The sequence below is a fragment of the Cygnus olor genome, chromosome 9, assembly GCF_009769625.2.
Source record: "Cygnus olor isolate bCygOlo1 chromosome 9, bCygOlo1.pri.v2, whole genome shotgun sequence".
NCBI lineage: Eukaryota > Metazoa > Chordata > Aves > Anseriformes > Anatidae > Cygnus > Cygnus olor.
This window is the reverse complement of record NC_049177.1, coordinates 24,973,856-24,990,361: the sequence shown is the minus strand read 5'-3', so window position 1 is coordinate 24,990,361 and position 16,506 is coordinate 24,973,856. Positions and strand designations below refer to the sequence as shown.

The following is a 16,506-nucleotide window of genomic DNA, read 5'->3' as shown; positions in this document are numbered from 1 at the left end:
AGGCACAGCAATGTCCCGAACACATCCGTTAGTTTTTCTCTAGGAAGTAGATGTGTAATATGCACGAGACCAAAAGCAATTTCAGCATTGATTAATATTCTCAAATAATAACAGACTTGTAAATTATATAGTCAAAGACCATTACAAATGCTGGAGAAGGAAATAGCAAATAGCAAAATAGAGGCCTATTAGTGTTAGTTGTCTAGTTCTGCTGTTGAATTATCAGAGAGTTAATTGCTCTTGGAATTGGGAGGACTATTAGGCTTGGCAGTTAATTGAAGGAAATTAGCCTGTTCTCGGCAGGCTAGAAGTAGCTGCATCAGGTACAAATCCACTGTAACTGGTGCTGACTGTCAGGTTTCTTGACAGCTCTGAAGCACTTTATTCTCAAATACTGAAATATTATCGTCAAAATATCCTTCAAGTTCTTGTCCTTGCTATTACATGGATTTTAAAGTGCTTTTACAATCACTGGTGACTTGTTAGCATACATGCAGTCAGCGTTGTTTTGGACTGAATACTGTAAAAACAGTGTCAAAGGGGAAATTGCTGTAAATGGGGCTGGTTTAGTGATCTCTGTCGAGCTGCTCTTCGTGCAAGTCTTTTTCTTCATGAGCTTCAATTAACCAGAGTGTTTGGTTGTTTGGTTGTTTTTATTATTATTACCTTTCCGTTAATTTTCAAGATGTGTGAGATTTGCAATCAGTTTTTATTTTTTCAATTTTGATGAAGTATGATCTATTCATTTGTGGCCAAGGAATTAATTTCCTATTGAGCTTGCACAGCTCATGCTCTACCTTACAACTTTTGAAAGTTTGTCTTGCAACACAGTTCGACGTCGTCTGGCTTTCTCCTACAACTCAACACATGCTCAGACTGCTTGGGGTGCCCATCGTAGGCCATCAAGAGACTTTCAGAGGCTTTCTTTAGGGCTACGTTAAAGCGTAATAGAAACAAATTAATTGTGAAATACAGTTTGAAACTCAGGCCTCCTGTGACCAGAAATGGTACAGGCCGTGTTAGCTGAAGTAGTTGGGGTGACAGAAACCAAGTATCTGAGATCAAGTAGTTCTGCTTTTCTTAAGATAAGAAAGTCTTCACCTCGTATAGGAGTGAGAACCTGTGCCCACCTGGCAGTGAAACGTACTTTACATAGAATATATTCAGAATATGCCCCCATGCTCATGAGGGAGATAAATTCAGGCCAAATGAAAAGGACAAAATCAAACTGCAGGGACACAAAAAGAAATAGTGAGAAAGCATTTACAAATTGGATTTTTATACCTCCCAACAGTGATGCTTAAAAAAGCATGAGGTTTTAGTGAGCTAAAATTGGATCGAGTGCCGTCACGAGCTGTAGAATTGCAGCAAAGTGGCACTTTGTGGGTCGCAGCGAGCTGACCGTGGCTGCAAAGTGCTGCGTGCGTCCTCCATTATAACGGAAATGTGAAAACCTACCTTGTCTCAGTCCTTTGGCTTCAAGTGCATGAGGCCTAGGACTGTTGGCTCATCCTTGTCTTTCTTCTAATCCGTGGAAACCAATCAGTTTTGAAGGCTAGAGACGAACACCTACCTTTATTGAAAAATTACTGTGCTGCACATCTTAACTTTTCCTCTGAATGCTGTCTTTTCTTTTCTTTTTTTTTTATCTGATTGTTTTTGAACAGTAATGGGGTCAAACCACTGCTGGTTAGAGGGGAAGGAAAACAGAGAAGAGCAGATCACAGAATTCTGTGGCAGGCTCTTGTTTTTGGGGGAATGAATTAACCTTGCATAAAATTAGTGGGGGGACGACCTGCAGTTTAAAATCCATCTGTTCGCTTGTGTTCAAGTTGTGTTCTAAGAAAAAGCAATGTCTCGTGCTCTTTCAAGATCTTTCCAAAGTGTGTGAACTTTTAATTTATCCTTATTTGATGTTCTTTCTTTGCAGGGAATAGGGGCCATAGGGCCATGAAAGGCCTGTGTTCTTGTGCTACGTAAATCCAGGCGCGGAGTTTTGGGTTTGTTGCAGTATTTCTTAACTATAAGAACACCTCTCCGTTCAGAAGCTCTGAAGAAATTTCTGAGGTGCAAAGAGCAAAGCCAAACCTGTGCCTCCACCATTAACTTGAGGTGTTCAGATTTCCCAGAACAGAAACATTTCCTATACTATTTCCATTTGCACTGGGGTTGTAAGGAAAAAGTTGTCTGACTTGTAGTGATGGCGTATGAAGACGATCCAAAAAAGTTCCTGAAGGTATGCACATAGCATAGGAAGTGACTGCAAGATGGGTCCCTCAGCTTCAGGAAAAATATTTTTGGTTATTAAAAAAAATTAAGTAAACTGTATTTACAGATGGGTATTGGTTGTGAACTTGTTGGCATTGACTATGGGTAAGAGACCCAAGGCTGGACAAGCTTAATTCAGTAAAGATATTAAATATAGATATTAGTGTTTTTGTTGTTTTTGTTTTGTTTTGTTGTTTATTTCCTGTGAACTGAGAGAAATAGGCATTATTTAAAAACAAAACAAAACAAAAAATTAGTGATTTGTTTCTGAAGTTAGTATAGAAGATAGTCACTTTAAAATATTGAGTAATAGAATGCATATCTGTACAAAACAACCTTAACAGGCAGGTAGTATCTTATAGTGTGGGTTTTGAGCAATGAGCGAAAGCAGGAATTTTTTTTGGTTTGTTTTTGAGATGAGTAGAAAGTTGTCGGCCAGCAAGTTTTAAATACTTAATATAGTTTTGTTTTTTTTAACCTAAAAGACCTCGTCCATTTGGGATGAATGCATAAAACAGAATCTTCAAAACCAAATTATAAGTAATTATATGGACAAAATTCCATGTTAACTTGCTTCATAGGAAAAGTGCCCTTAATTGTTAACTTTATTTTTATTAAACATTTAATGAAAAACCTGCTTATTGTTTCCTTAAGCACAATTTTCAAGAGCATTCACTATATTTTGTGCAGTTTATAATGAAGTTAAACAACGATAGATCTATTCAAATAAGACGTGACTTCAGTGTGGTGTAGTGAGCTGTGCGTACTTGTAGCATTTACAAAAGATATTACAGAACTTGTTTAATGCGCAGAGATAGTATTAAAAAAATGAAACGGGCTTGAGGTTTCCTTGTGTGGTGCTTTTTCTTTCCTTTTTTTTTTTTTTCTATCAGCAGACTGAGGGCCTGAAGGAATAGAGGAAGTGAATGGACACCAGTGTATCCAAATATCTCATTTTGCCTAAAAGCAAGTGCCGGCAGATAAATGCCCATAAAGGGATTTCTTTCTTAAGCCCCATGGATTTTTTTTGCAACTTTTTGTGTGAGTTAGAAATGAAAACCATTCATCTAGTGCCCCAAAGAACGGCCTTATTGAATGGAATAACAGTGTAATGTACCATTGAAGGCAGGATTGAAAGTGATTATCTTGTTAACTCTTGACAGTTACCGCCAGCTTGAAATAGAACTGGCAGGCTTGATTTGCAAATGAATTAGAGCTTTTTCATTTTGTGCCAGGATCATCTTTTTATATTCTGATATGACAGATGCTATGTTCCATGCTTTTGTTTCTCTTCAGTTTTATACTTGCAAATAAAAAACAAAAGATTATGATAGTAATTTTATTTGCATCTTTTCTCTAGGAGTTTATTCTTTGTGTAGAAGTTTTTAATCTTATATTTTTCAAAAATTTGTTTAAGAATAGGATTGTTCCCGCAGAATAAAATTTCATTAGGTTAAGTACAGTAGTAATTGGGTGAATGAGGAGGATTTAGAAGCTTTCAGAAAATGGAAAATTGATTGTACTCAAATTGTTTTAGTGTTTAGAATGTTTAAATTTTCTCACTGCTTTACACTTAAATTTAATGTTCTTCAACACTGAGAGTTGAGTGCAGTTGAAGAAAATCTAACAGTTAAAATATTTATCCTTAAAGTATGCGAATAGAAATGCATGTGTAATTAGTTTCAGACTTAATGCTGATAAACTGTGTTTATATTCTGCAGTCATCCAAACACAGATGGTAAGGTGTTCAGTATGATAATTATTGTGCACTCTTTATATGTTCCTCATTAACCTGTAACACTCTTTACTAGTCCAGAGAGTTTTTACTATAGTTGTGCTTACCAGCATTAAAACTTGCTCTGCTTTGTTTAATATTCAGTGCAGTGTTCTGTGCATTTACAGTGCTGTGCTTTTTGCTACTTTTGTAGTCTGTTTTGTACTTTGAGACTAATTAGCAACAATTCCTACTACCACTAACGTCCATTAGTGAAATGTTTTCATACACTTTCACCTACAGGATGTGTTTTAATTGAATATCTACTAAATAATATTACAGAAAAGGTAAAGCAGGCCAAAGATGTCTAATTTATTTAAAACTACCAAATAATCTGGTCAACAGAGACAGTGATGCTCCAAAGTCTGAAGCTTAATTGCTCGTGTTTGCTGGGAATTCAAACCTTGATTAACAAGGTTTTACTCTTTGGGAAGGGAACCTTGTGCACTGAATAGGGAGAGGGGAAAAAAGACCAACAGCATCCAAACCAAAACAATCTCCCCCCCACATACATGTATAAAAACTCCAAGGACTTGCAAATTATGAGGTCCTTTGAATTTCCAGGTTTATCTGAGGAATTGCTTGAACTGGCAACTGGGATAAAGAAATCTGCTTTGATAGTTTATAAGATTTTTATATCTGATCTGAAGTCTTACTGAAACCAAACTGGGAGCTTTTTTGGGTAGTTATTTTGGATCGCATTTATGCGAAATACTTACGGAGAAAAAGGTTTTTTTTTTGTAGGTTCTATTTGAAAATATTGATGCTATCAACGCTATATTTTGTTTTTTCTTCCTCTGTTTAGTTTCAGTGTTTATTTCAATTGCATAAAATCTTGAATTTTACTCTGTGAGACAGGGTTATATATATTTTTCCCTCTTGAATATTTGATAAGGTCTCTTGGGTACTGATTTTTCTTTTCTCTAGGATAACATATTATGGAAATTGTTTCACCTTGTGTCCTGTTTAAAGTCCCTGGTTTTAGCATGATTCAATTTAGCTTGCATTATATTCATCTGAGTTCTTCAGCAGTTCCAAGTTATTCTGTATGTGTTGGTGTGTGGGGGTGACTCCTGCTTTTCTTCCTGCTTTTGATAAGTGACCTTCATATGATCTTCTTGAATCTTTATTAGATTTAAATTTATTAGTAATTGGCCAAACTTCTTATCATTTTTCCTGAGTGAAATAAATTCTTTGGTTGACTGGAGTGGGGAGCCACTGAGCACAATAACATCAGCTTTTGAAGTCCTTACACTTCAGGATCATTCCAGACCATTGGATGTGATATTAAGTAAGAGCAAAACGACATTCATGCTTCTTCAAAAATATCATGGATGTCTTTTTCTAGCAGTCAGAGTGAAGGGCTTCCTAAGCATTCCCTCTTTTTGATGGGAGTTTACTATGCACAAAAGACTAGGAAGAGTAGCATCAAGTTAATAGTTTAGCTATATCTCATCCTGTTGAACTCTCACATGCAAAAGAAAATTCTCAGTAATGTATTATGCTGCTTTTCCGAATGCTTGGTACTGTCAGAATAACAGCCAGATTATTGCCCTATCAATCCTCTCACCTGTACCCTCTCTGATGTTGGCATTGCACTGCTAAATCATTTTCACTATTGTGTTTTTGTTTGGTTAGATCTTCCAGTAATGGGACAAAACAGAGTTTTTAGACTCAAGGAGCCACAGTTCTTAAATCCATTACAGCTGTCAAGGAATTCTCTTTGAGGTGAATGTAGTATGGATATTTTTTTAAACTTTTATAAGTACTAGATTTCAAGGATTTTGATTTTCATTACTGTGCTTCACAAGTGGTCATAAAGGTTTTGTATCTCAGAAGTGCCAACAGTACTTTGTTTCATGCTGTATCATTTTCTTCTCTATTTTCAAGCACTTTGAGTGCATAAATGGATTATCTATTTAACTTTATCCTTTTTTTTTTTCTTTTAGTTCATAGGTTTAACTGGGAGTATTGTTTGGATATGCCATTTGGTTACTTTCAAAAAGTCAGGGTTTTTTTCTTCATCTTTATGTATGAGAGGCAGGAGGAAATGGCTTTCCTGTATGGTTTTCCCTTCTTGTCTTTTGTAATTTCCCTTTGACGTAATTTCCACTTAGGGCTACAAAAATACAAACCCTACTTCTCAGGATTTCTTTTATAATCCAGAAAATGTTAACTACTAGTGTTGAAGAGTGAAGTATTTGCTAGAGTTCTGTTTCTATGCGTTACGTAGCCTTTACTGGCAGTTCTGCCAGACCACCGGTGTGGTGTTGGACCAGCTTGTCACTGAGAGTCTGTAGGTCTGGATTTACCTATTCACTTGGGAGGATCAGCACTGTACTCTTAAAAATGGTATCGGAGAAGAGGACAGGCATACGACTTAGTTTTTAAGTAACCTTTGTTGTGTCTTTCAAAGTCTACTGAAATAAGTATTTATGGTCTGTAGTCAGATTTGGAAACATCAGCCTATAATTTTACATAAAACGCAACAATACAAAACCTATAAAATTCAGTGGAATATGATGGGGGTATCAATTTCTAAAAACCACGTTCAGGACTCTGCAACAAGTACGTAGTACCTTCTGAACAGTCAGCATCCAAATGTGATAATCGTGTATTTGTTCTGGTTATTTCTGATAGTAGGCGGTTTTGTGTTTGGCTTTGTTTTTCTCCCTGTTCCAGGCTTTGATTTTTCTGGAATTGGACAAAGGCATGATCTGGCTATAACTGTTTTGTTCTTGATGTCTGGCATGTTTTATGAGCTTGACAAAGTCTGTGAAGCTATTCCAGAACACTACCTGGTTTAAAACTTTGTGTAAATGCATCACTAAACAGTGATAAGGCCACAAGTGCGTTTCAGGCCACCAACCAATTGAGTGTGTATGTGTGCACACAATGCCTTATTCCTAATATTCCTCCTGCTCTAATGTTTGATACTAGGAATACCTTCAATCTGATCATACAGGCCTTCAAGGCTGAGGAAATTACATCCATCAAAGATTGAACATAAAATAAGCAGAAGTGAGGGAGCAGCCCTCTGTCTTGGGATATCCCAGGGTAGAAGTAAACAGTGTGCAATCACATGGAAAACTAATTTTCTTCTTGCCAGGAATATGCAGTGCTCAGCTCTGGTCTGGGAAATCATTAGATTTCGATTGAAAGCCTTTGAAAAAAGGCTTTGAAAAAATTTCAGCCACTGAAAGAAACGGTCTTGTCACAGGTTAGTGGAGTTTTGGATGGGGGATTCCCCCATTCTGAGAGAGAAAGGAAGTTGTTACCAGCTGCTGTTGCTGTTTGTTGGTTTAGTGTGTTCTGTTTCTTTGTTTTTTATGCAAGTGCTGGAATTTAGTCAGAACTTGGAGTATTAACAGTGATGCTATATTGACTTAGTAATCAGGGCTAGTGTAATAAATTCCATAGCCAAATCTGTTTGACAGGGTGCTAAGTGTTCATTAGACTTCCAAGATTAGTTGGAAATCAAGTTTGTTGATAGGAGAAGAGATGATGATGGTAACTAATGAGGTGAAGAGTAAAGGTAGGTGCAGGTTACAGTGGAGTAGGTAGTCAAGACTAGTAAGAGACACTACTCTTGTATGCATGTCTGAAGCATTTAACATTGTTGGCTGCTGATGTTCATGAAGAAGCTCTGAAGACCTCTGAAGACTTCAGCTGTTTCTTTTGAGGCTGTTTATGTAGAATGCAAGTTGGGATTGATAACATGCAAAAGAAAAGTAGCAGATGCATGTGCTGCTCAGAGGAAGATCTGTAGGGAAGACCATTAAATGAGTGGAAGCGGTAGAAGCATGTTAACATGACGACAGAGAACGGCAAAACACAAGGTTATTTCAAGAAGACTATAAAGTTCTTCATTGAAGAGAAATATTGGGAGAAAAAAGGGATTTATTTAAAATGATACTTGACAGATTATTGAAAGCATTATGTGCTTGTTGAGTGATCCAACGGATTTTTAGAAAGGGGCTCCATCATAATTTTTTTACAACAATTTAGGACAGTGTTGCCTAATCAACACTAGCACTTTGTCATTCATGAAGAGAGGGATTAAAAGGCATTTATGAAAGAGTGTGGTGTAGCATGACCTGAACTGCTGCATCTGACCTTGTTCTTCGCAGTTTGTAGTTAATATTGTGGAACTGGAGGGGATTCTGCCAAAGGCCTTGCTAATGATGAGGTGATTTATTTATTCATTTGTCTTCTGAAGAGCAATTTCAGATGTTAGGACTGTTTAGAGTGGCGCAGAGGCCACCAAGATGGTGAGAGGCCGGAGCACTTGCCCTGTGAGGGGACCGGAGGCCGCGGGCCGGGCACCTGAGAACAGATGGCTGCGAGGGCGCCTGGCAGCCACCACTCGGGCTGAGGAGACGGAGCCAGGCTCTCTCAAGTCGTGTCTGGTGGGAGGAAGGAGAACCAGCACAGATGAAAAAAGAGACGTTTGAACTAGATAAAAGGAGAGGCCCTCCCAGCAGGGCCATGGAGTCAGTAAAATGGGCCTCAGAGTTGACCCTGCCGTTGAGCAGGTGGAAGGACTGCAGCCCTCCAGAGGCCCTGCTGCCGGGGCTGTCCTGTGACTAGGAATTACTCCAAAATATCCCCAGATACAGGTAATCCATAGAATTATCCTGTGACCTATGGGTTCTAACCAAAAAACAATGGCAAAGGAAATCACTAACTGTGAATACAAGGGAAGTCTTGAGAATAAGTTGATAACAACTTGAGAACTGAAGAATATGAACTGGTTTGTTTTCATGTTAAATAAATATTTTAAAAATTGCAGGATCCTTCTAGTTTCCTACTAATCTGAATAGCAGCACAGAGTAAACTCTGCTGTCATAATTATTTGTCATTTTGTTGCTTTAAAGAATGTAACGCAGGCCTACTAACAAGCTCAATTGCCTATTTTAGTGATAGGTAAAAATGTCTCTCCGAGATTTCTTTGGTTTTAAGCAGCCTCATAGTAGGAAAATAAATCACTGGCATTGTAGAATAATGTTAACAATACAGCTTTTTGAAGGTGCTTTGCTCCAAAGTGCTGTGTCTAAATGCACCCAGTGGTTGGTTTAGCTGTTGTGCAAAAGCAAGCATTAGTTCTGCAATTCCTTGGTGAAACTGTTATACATTTATTAGAAAGTTGGGAACTCTTAAATTATCTTAGAATAGCTAAAACTTGGATGTTTTGGAGATACTGCATATTATTCAGTTTCCTTAATTAACAGTTAATTTCATATTTGAACCTACTATTATGAACATGAGTACATGTGCAGGTTAAAATCAGGATTTTCAGCAAGCACGAGTGAATATTTTAGTTTAGTTTACTGTCAAAAGAACTAGTGCTAATAAGTTAACGCTATCCCAGTTAGTTACCTCCATTACAGTTTTAAGTAATCCGAAAGCTGCCTACACGTGCTTAATTGAATTTCTAGTTTGTTGCAGGTCCCTCCTGGCAATGATTCGAATTTAGTGCAGTTGCAATTTTTTCCACTGCTGTTACCAAAACTTAACATTTGGATTAACCTGAATATTATGCTTACTGTTTTTAACATATTATTGTAAACTATGTGGATGTGAACTAGTAATTTACATCACAAATTCTTGACTATACTGGGGAAACATAATAACAGAGCTTCTGTTAAGGAAAAAAAAAAAGTCAAAATTAATCCAACTTTTACTTTAGTTTAGTAAAACTTTGTCACCTGATAAAGAGAACTAAATTAACATAACTTTCTTACAACCTTTCCTTCTAAGAGTACTATAGTACTGGATGTGCATAAAGCTGTAACTACCTTTTATTTGTAGTGTTTTATGGCATTAATGATTGAAGTATTCAGTAAAAATTGAAGGTTCATTTATGCTTTGAAGCACGTGGTGACTGAGCTGTATCAACAGTTGCGACTTTACATAAAGCAATATTTGAAATATAGTATTAACAAGAATCTTATTTGGATAATTACTTCTAACTAGAAATAAAATGATGCCATGGCTTCGCTAGGCGTCTTTGCTGATTGATGCATGGCAGCCTCTGGCTGGAAAGAGGTTTTCATTGAAAGTGACAGGTGCCACAAGGTTTATTTAGGACAACCTCAACCTTGTCCTGGTTAGTTTGATAATGTTTGCCTTATGTATGTTCAACCACTGCATTTCCTGCGTTAGAGCCTTGTGTTACACCAATATTACTATCTGTGCTGCCTCAACTACAAATTGGATGAACAGCCAGTGACATTTTTTCAATATTATTACATTAAACCAAGTGGATTTTGATTGATAACCTAATATTCAACTAATGCAAAACATCAATCATGGCAAGTATATTAATTATTTAATATTGCAGTCTAATTCAGAAATCGATGTGCTGCATGAGGGGAAGGGAAACTCACTGTTCCCAGAAGACTTAAGACAGGGAATGATTAAAAAAACCTGCTGTACTCTTGTGTGTTAGTTCGATACAAATCTTTATTCATTTGCCAATAATCTCTTCGCATTTTCCACTTCAGGACCATTTTTATCAGTTTTGAGACCTATAATTGAATTAAGCCTGCTTTCAGCACAGGGCAGAAAGAGTTGCACCAGTATTGATGAAGTCATGACAGGGACAGCAGAGGAGACAGACCACTAAGCAGGGCAGGTTTTATACCACTGCTTGGGAGCTCCTAACATCAGCTTCTTGGATGCTTCCCAAGTAGTTAATTTCTTTAAGGCCATTTAGCACCTCGAAACAGATGTGAACGACAGTTCCTTTTTAAATATTGTACAGACTAGACTGATATTTTCTTGTTTAAAAATGCTAAATAATGGTGTAAGAAAAGTGCATCTTTTCTGTCGGTTCATCCATGGTATATTCAAGTAGAGCAAAAGTGTGTAGACTTTTTCAAAAGCTTTGAAAAATAAAAGCTTTTTACGTAAGAAGACTGAAGTACAGCACAGCAAGGTTGCAAAATGTGCCATTGAACATGGACTTACTCTGTATATAATAAAACTTAATATGCTTTAGCCCTTTTTTGTGTGTAACTTCACATTATGCTTTCCGTAACCCATACTATGCATTAAAGAGAACAGAATTTCAGCCTTCCATGGTTTGCTGTCTCAGAGGACTATAGTTGTTTTTAATCCTGTGGCTTGATAGAGGTTAATAATTTCTTGAAAAAATTAATATTATAAGTATAAAATCTGCAATACATTATACAGTTCAATAACTGGTTAGTTGAAATACTTCTGGGGACAGTTTCTCCTTGTTTGGCATGGTTACAGCCCGTCTTCCTCAAAAGATACCGTTACATTTTTGGAAGCAGATAGAAAGCAGAAGCCAGCTTCCTTTGTTTAGTAGCTTGGGACTTGGGGATTTAGGGGATTTATTATTTGTTTTTTTTTTTTCTTGTTTTGTTCTTTTATTTTTGAAGTGGCAGAGAATAGGCATCTAACACTTTTCAGGTAACTTTGTCAAACTGGGCAAACTGTTTGTGTTGGTCCAGGATGGCAAGCTTGCGCTGTATGCACGTAGCAAGATGTTTTAAGTTTCGCTCTGAATTCTCTTTGCTGTTCCTTTTTTTTTGATAGTTTAGTCATTTTTTTCTCTTATCAGCTATCTTAATGCCACAATACTTCTCATTTTTGAGAAGTACCCACCAGTTTTATTACTCTCACAAACTTTATTATTGAAGCAGTGAGAAAGCAGAACCATAAAGCCATTTAATGTGGATTTGATAAATACCACTGTCTTCTTTTAATAATTTCAATATTCAGTAGTGGGATAATTATATTTAATTTTTTTTAAATGAGTGTCCTCTTGCTTTGCTAAAGTTTATAACAATTTCAAGGCAGGTAAAATTTAAGGTTCTAAATAATTCTGTAATTATGCATTTGAATAATCAATACTTGATAAATATTTTAATGATTAAGATATTAAAAATGAAAATTTTACTTGAAATTTCATGGCTTTGACATTTCTGACTGAAACATAAATTGTTGTAGACAAGGGTTTAGCAACTATTTAGAACTTCTGTTCCTCTGTTACAGGGACCCTGGAAACATCAAAGCTGGATTAGAACATCTGGTAAGTTTTAATTTTCTCTTGAACATTTGCATCATCTTTGATATCTGCATTCCAAATGAACACTTTTGAATGAGCTTTGAATACCTTGAATTGAGAAAGTCAACCATTTCCCAGAGGGTCAGCTTACTGTTATAATGTGAAGGCACTTACATTTTCATTTATCTTATCATTTCAAGGGAATTTTAATTTTTTTAAATTACTTTTTTTGATGTAGAGATGAAATAAAATGGACTACAATCCTTGGATTGATGATTGCCTTAATTATAAACAAAAATTGTTTGGTGTAGGATTTTTGGCATATCCTGATCTGAAAACAACAAACTTGTGATGAAAAAAAAAAAAAAAGAAACACACACACACACACACAATCAAATATTGCATGCATAAATATGGTATGTTTTAGTAATTTGAAGTCTTTGAAAGAAGTGCACAGCTTTGTTTTTTCTGTTGTCTTTGCTTTATGAATAATGTATTAACTTAAATTCCATTCAGTGCTGCAGTATAAAATAATAATTGAGATGCAAAATATTTTTGGTTTAAGTAAACATATTCAAACCACAAGTGATGGCAAGACATACTTAGCATTAAAAACTAATCAGTTGATCAAAACTGGAAAAAAATATTGTCACAAGTCTGAAGCTCGTTGAGCTTAGACTGTTAGTATCAGCAATCATCTGAACGTTAAGTAGTTCATCTAAACAGATTATTAAATCTCATTAAATCAAAATATTCACTATTAATGGCACGTATATTTCAATACCTCAGGAGAAGTGTTGAAATTTGTGTTTAATTTTTCATACAATATCTAAATAATACATACTGTTCTATACTGCTATTAAAATAAAATCTTATTGCAGTGTATTGCACAAGCATTTGAAAAACATTGCTTTTCTGTTGTTGCTTCCCATGTTGGGAATCACTTGGGAAATATGATTTGTAGGCGCTTGTATACCAATATCTTCTTGGAGTAACAGCAGGATGAAAACGATGTATATTCGGGCACAGTTGTCAGCAGTTTCCCCTTTATAATGGTGGCATATTAAATGTTCCATTGCAAACTAGTATTTTGAATCTCTAAGTGGAATAAATAGCTGAATGTTATGAATAGTTCTAAGAGCAGTCTTAAAATTAATCTTGTTTGCTAGTTTCATAGGTAGCTTGCATGCTAGTTGAATCTCTTAAATAATTTTTTTAAATGTTTCATTCCTCTGCTGGTGTCAGGTTGTTGTAATCTGATGGGTTCAGAGAATTTTTCTAATGCATTATAAAGATGCTGTAGTCTTGACAGATGACCATGACTGGTACTTTTTCTAAATTGGGAGTGCTGCAGTAGCTGAAGCTGCAGGTCTGATTTATAATGTCACCTCGAACCAGCAGGTTCAGAAGGAAGAGGCTCTATGGTTTTCGAGTAGCCTGGGCAGGGGATGGTGGACCAGGAATAATGTTCACTCGCGTTCAGAGCTTCTCTGGGATTTGGGGGGAAATGTACTGGGAAGAAGCTCTGCAGAGTAATGAAACCTGAAGTTCTTTGACGTGGTAACTCACTGTATGTTTGAATAATTTCATCTTCATGAAATACATTAGCTGCTTTGTATTTCTGTGAAAGATGTTTCAAAAACCTCCAGGTCCTTGAGACTTTTTTTTCCTTTTCCCTGTGATCTCAGAAAATCTGTCCTGGGAACGGGTGCTCAAGGAAATTAACAGTTTCCCAAGATACCCACAGATGGGAGAATTCATACTGGAAACTTTTATATCTCAGTGTTATGTCAGACAAGTTCACAAAGACCTTTTAAGCTCCAGTAAATTATAGGGATATTCCTCAGAAGAATTAAGCCATGATTGCTCTTGTTCTTCTGCTTTAAATTACTGCATGTCCGAATACCTGGAAAGAACTGGTTTTCCTCCCATTTCTCCAAAGTTGACAATGAGAAAAGAAGAGTTTTCATATTGATTGGGCAATCTGCTATTTAATCCTTTATTTAAAATAGGATGTGTGTTCTCGTATTTATGTTTTATGGACACCTTTCACTCGACTGCAGCCAGTTATGCTGCTTATGTGTGCTTCAGGAGCAGCAGCTGTTCTGGTACCTAGCATCTCGCTGCACACATGACTGGTTTTCAAAAAATTGGCGAATATTTTACAAATTGTTATTTGGGAATACTTTCAGTGTAAAAACAAATGCTTTCATAAACAACTAGTTTCTTTGTAGACCGGAGAATTTCACAGCAGGTTCATGTGGCTGTTCCTGTGTCGCTGCATAAGGATGGGCAGGGCCCCCTGCCCCCAGCCCAGGCTGCCCAAATCCCCCCAGCATGGCCTTGGGTGCTGCAGGTTTGGGGCAGCCCCAGCTCCTCGGGGCAGCCTGCGCCAGGACCTCGGCTCCCTCGTGAAGGATTCCTTCTGAGCACACCCTCCTGGGGGGGCTGCCCTGTGGGCTGCTACCAGGGGAAGGGTTGTTCTGTGGGGCTGCCTGAGTGTGCGGGTGGGCGCAGCTGCTCTCCCTGGTGACTGCCAAGAGCTAAGTCTGCTCGGAACCATTTTATTTTATTTCTTTTTTTACACGAGCTAAGAAAAAGAACTGCAAAGTTCTAAATACGGGAGAATTGGTCTTGTATTCCAAAAACTTAGGTTGTTACTTGCTGAATTATATTTTGCTAAATCTTTTTTCCAGTAGCAAATTGTAACAAACTGTAGAAACCTTGGAGTAGAAGGTTAGCTGTTTGCAGCTCAGAGTAGGTCCGGTTTTCTGTTAGTAGCTCAACTAAAAATGAACAGTGGAGCCATACGTGCGGTTTCTTCAGCAGAGGGATCTTATTTGTGTCTTTCGTATAAGATTTCAAGGCAATAACCTGCTTGTCCTTGTGGTCAAGCAGCAGAGTCTGTCCATTTGAAATGATGGAGAGCAGCCTGTCATTAATAGCTTGTTTAGCCCATCAGCGGTCTGTGAGAATATAGTTATTGTCTGCCAGCCGTGCAGGCGCTGCGTGGCCGCGCGTTAATCAATAACCACCAGCAGGCGCGGGTGCAGCTCCGGCCAAGCCCCGGCCGTTGCATTACCACGCAAAGCTCTGCCCGTGGAGCTGCTGCAGGTCACCGATTACACGATCAGTTGGGTGACGTGACACAGGCGGTGTATGGGAAGGTCAGGAATTCATAACCAACGCTGGTTAACCCCACCCAGTGGCTCTTTATGCAAATCTTTCTACCAAAGATCTCTTAAAAGACAAACAAACAACAAAGGAACCTTTATCCAGGAGGTGTTAATAACTAGTCACTAGGTTTCACTACATATTTGTTTCCTTGGAGCTCAGTTTCAGCAGTTCACTCTTTGCTGATTGTCACTGGCCTAGTTTCAGACTTGCGGTGATGACGGATGAATATCCCAACATGACTGCTGGGTAGCAGTGGCTAATAGAATTGTTGGCTTTCTAACGAGCTATAAAACCAAGCAGCCAACTATTAGGGTTCACAAACAATTAATTAACACTCGTAATAAGAGTAATTATGTTTATCTTAGTATCCTGGCAAAATTCCATGCTGGTCAATTATGTTCTGCAAGCCTGAGTTCTCCCTCACTGCAGACGTGTCGGGCTGACTGGATGCTGGTTTTCCTATTGAAATCAAATTTAATTTAAAAGAAGATTTTTCAATAAACATTAAAAAATGCATTTCTTTCTCATATACTTTTTCGTAAAGTGCTAATCATCAAAGTCTGAAGAGAAGTTCTCACTGGAAAACCACCCTGGTGTTCCTGGGGAGGTGTAATTTTCATGCCCCGTGGATGGATTTTCATGGATTTTTTTGCGTCGAGGCCGTAATGTTACTAGCTAGCATGGGGTTACAGCATTGCATGCTCTGAAGATGCAAGTGCGTAACTGCAAATGAACATTGAGGCTCTGAAGGTAGCAATAAAGTATTCCAGTAGAATAAACAGTAGATAAGAATAAAATATTTTTTATATACACTGAAAGTATTTAAGTATCTGAAATGTCAATTTAATCTGACATATGGGATATAAATGGTAGTTTTCCTTATGTTCCATCTATGAAAGTGAGAAATACAGTCATCAGAGTTCATAAAATGGTTTATGCACATCATGGAAATCCCTACTCCTGATTAAAAATGCATGTAGTAACCTGAACCAACAAACCCCTTTAATTTTCATCACTTTTAATTAATGAATGACTTTTTTTTTTCACTTTAAGGTTAATACTTGTTACTGTCAAAGTATTCTTCCCAGCCTACATCCCCAGATGAGCTCTCCTGACAGCTGAGGGCTGCGCTAAGCGCTGTCTGGGGTTGCTGTTTCCCGAAGGTCGGAGCCCAAGGTGGCACTGAAGGTCTCTTCCACCTCTTGGCCATAGAGTCACTGACATTTCTGTATGGGGCCGTATCCTAGGG

General features: G+C 37.5%; 1 protein-coding gene across 1 annotated transcript in view; it reads left to right on the top strand.

The window, feature by feature from the left end:
• The window catches only part of RSRC1 (arginine and serine rich coiled-coil 1), a 144,370-nt gene that overhangs the window by 56,156 nt on the left and 71,708 nt on the right, over nucleotides 1-16,506 (top strand). The window contains 1 exon segment of the mRNA XM_040566891.1: nucleotides 12,068-12,104. Coding sequence (XP_040422825.1) covers nucleotides 12,068-12,104 — 37 coding nt within the window.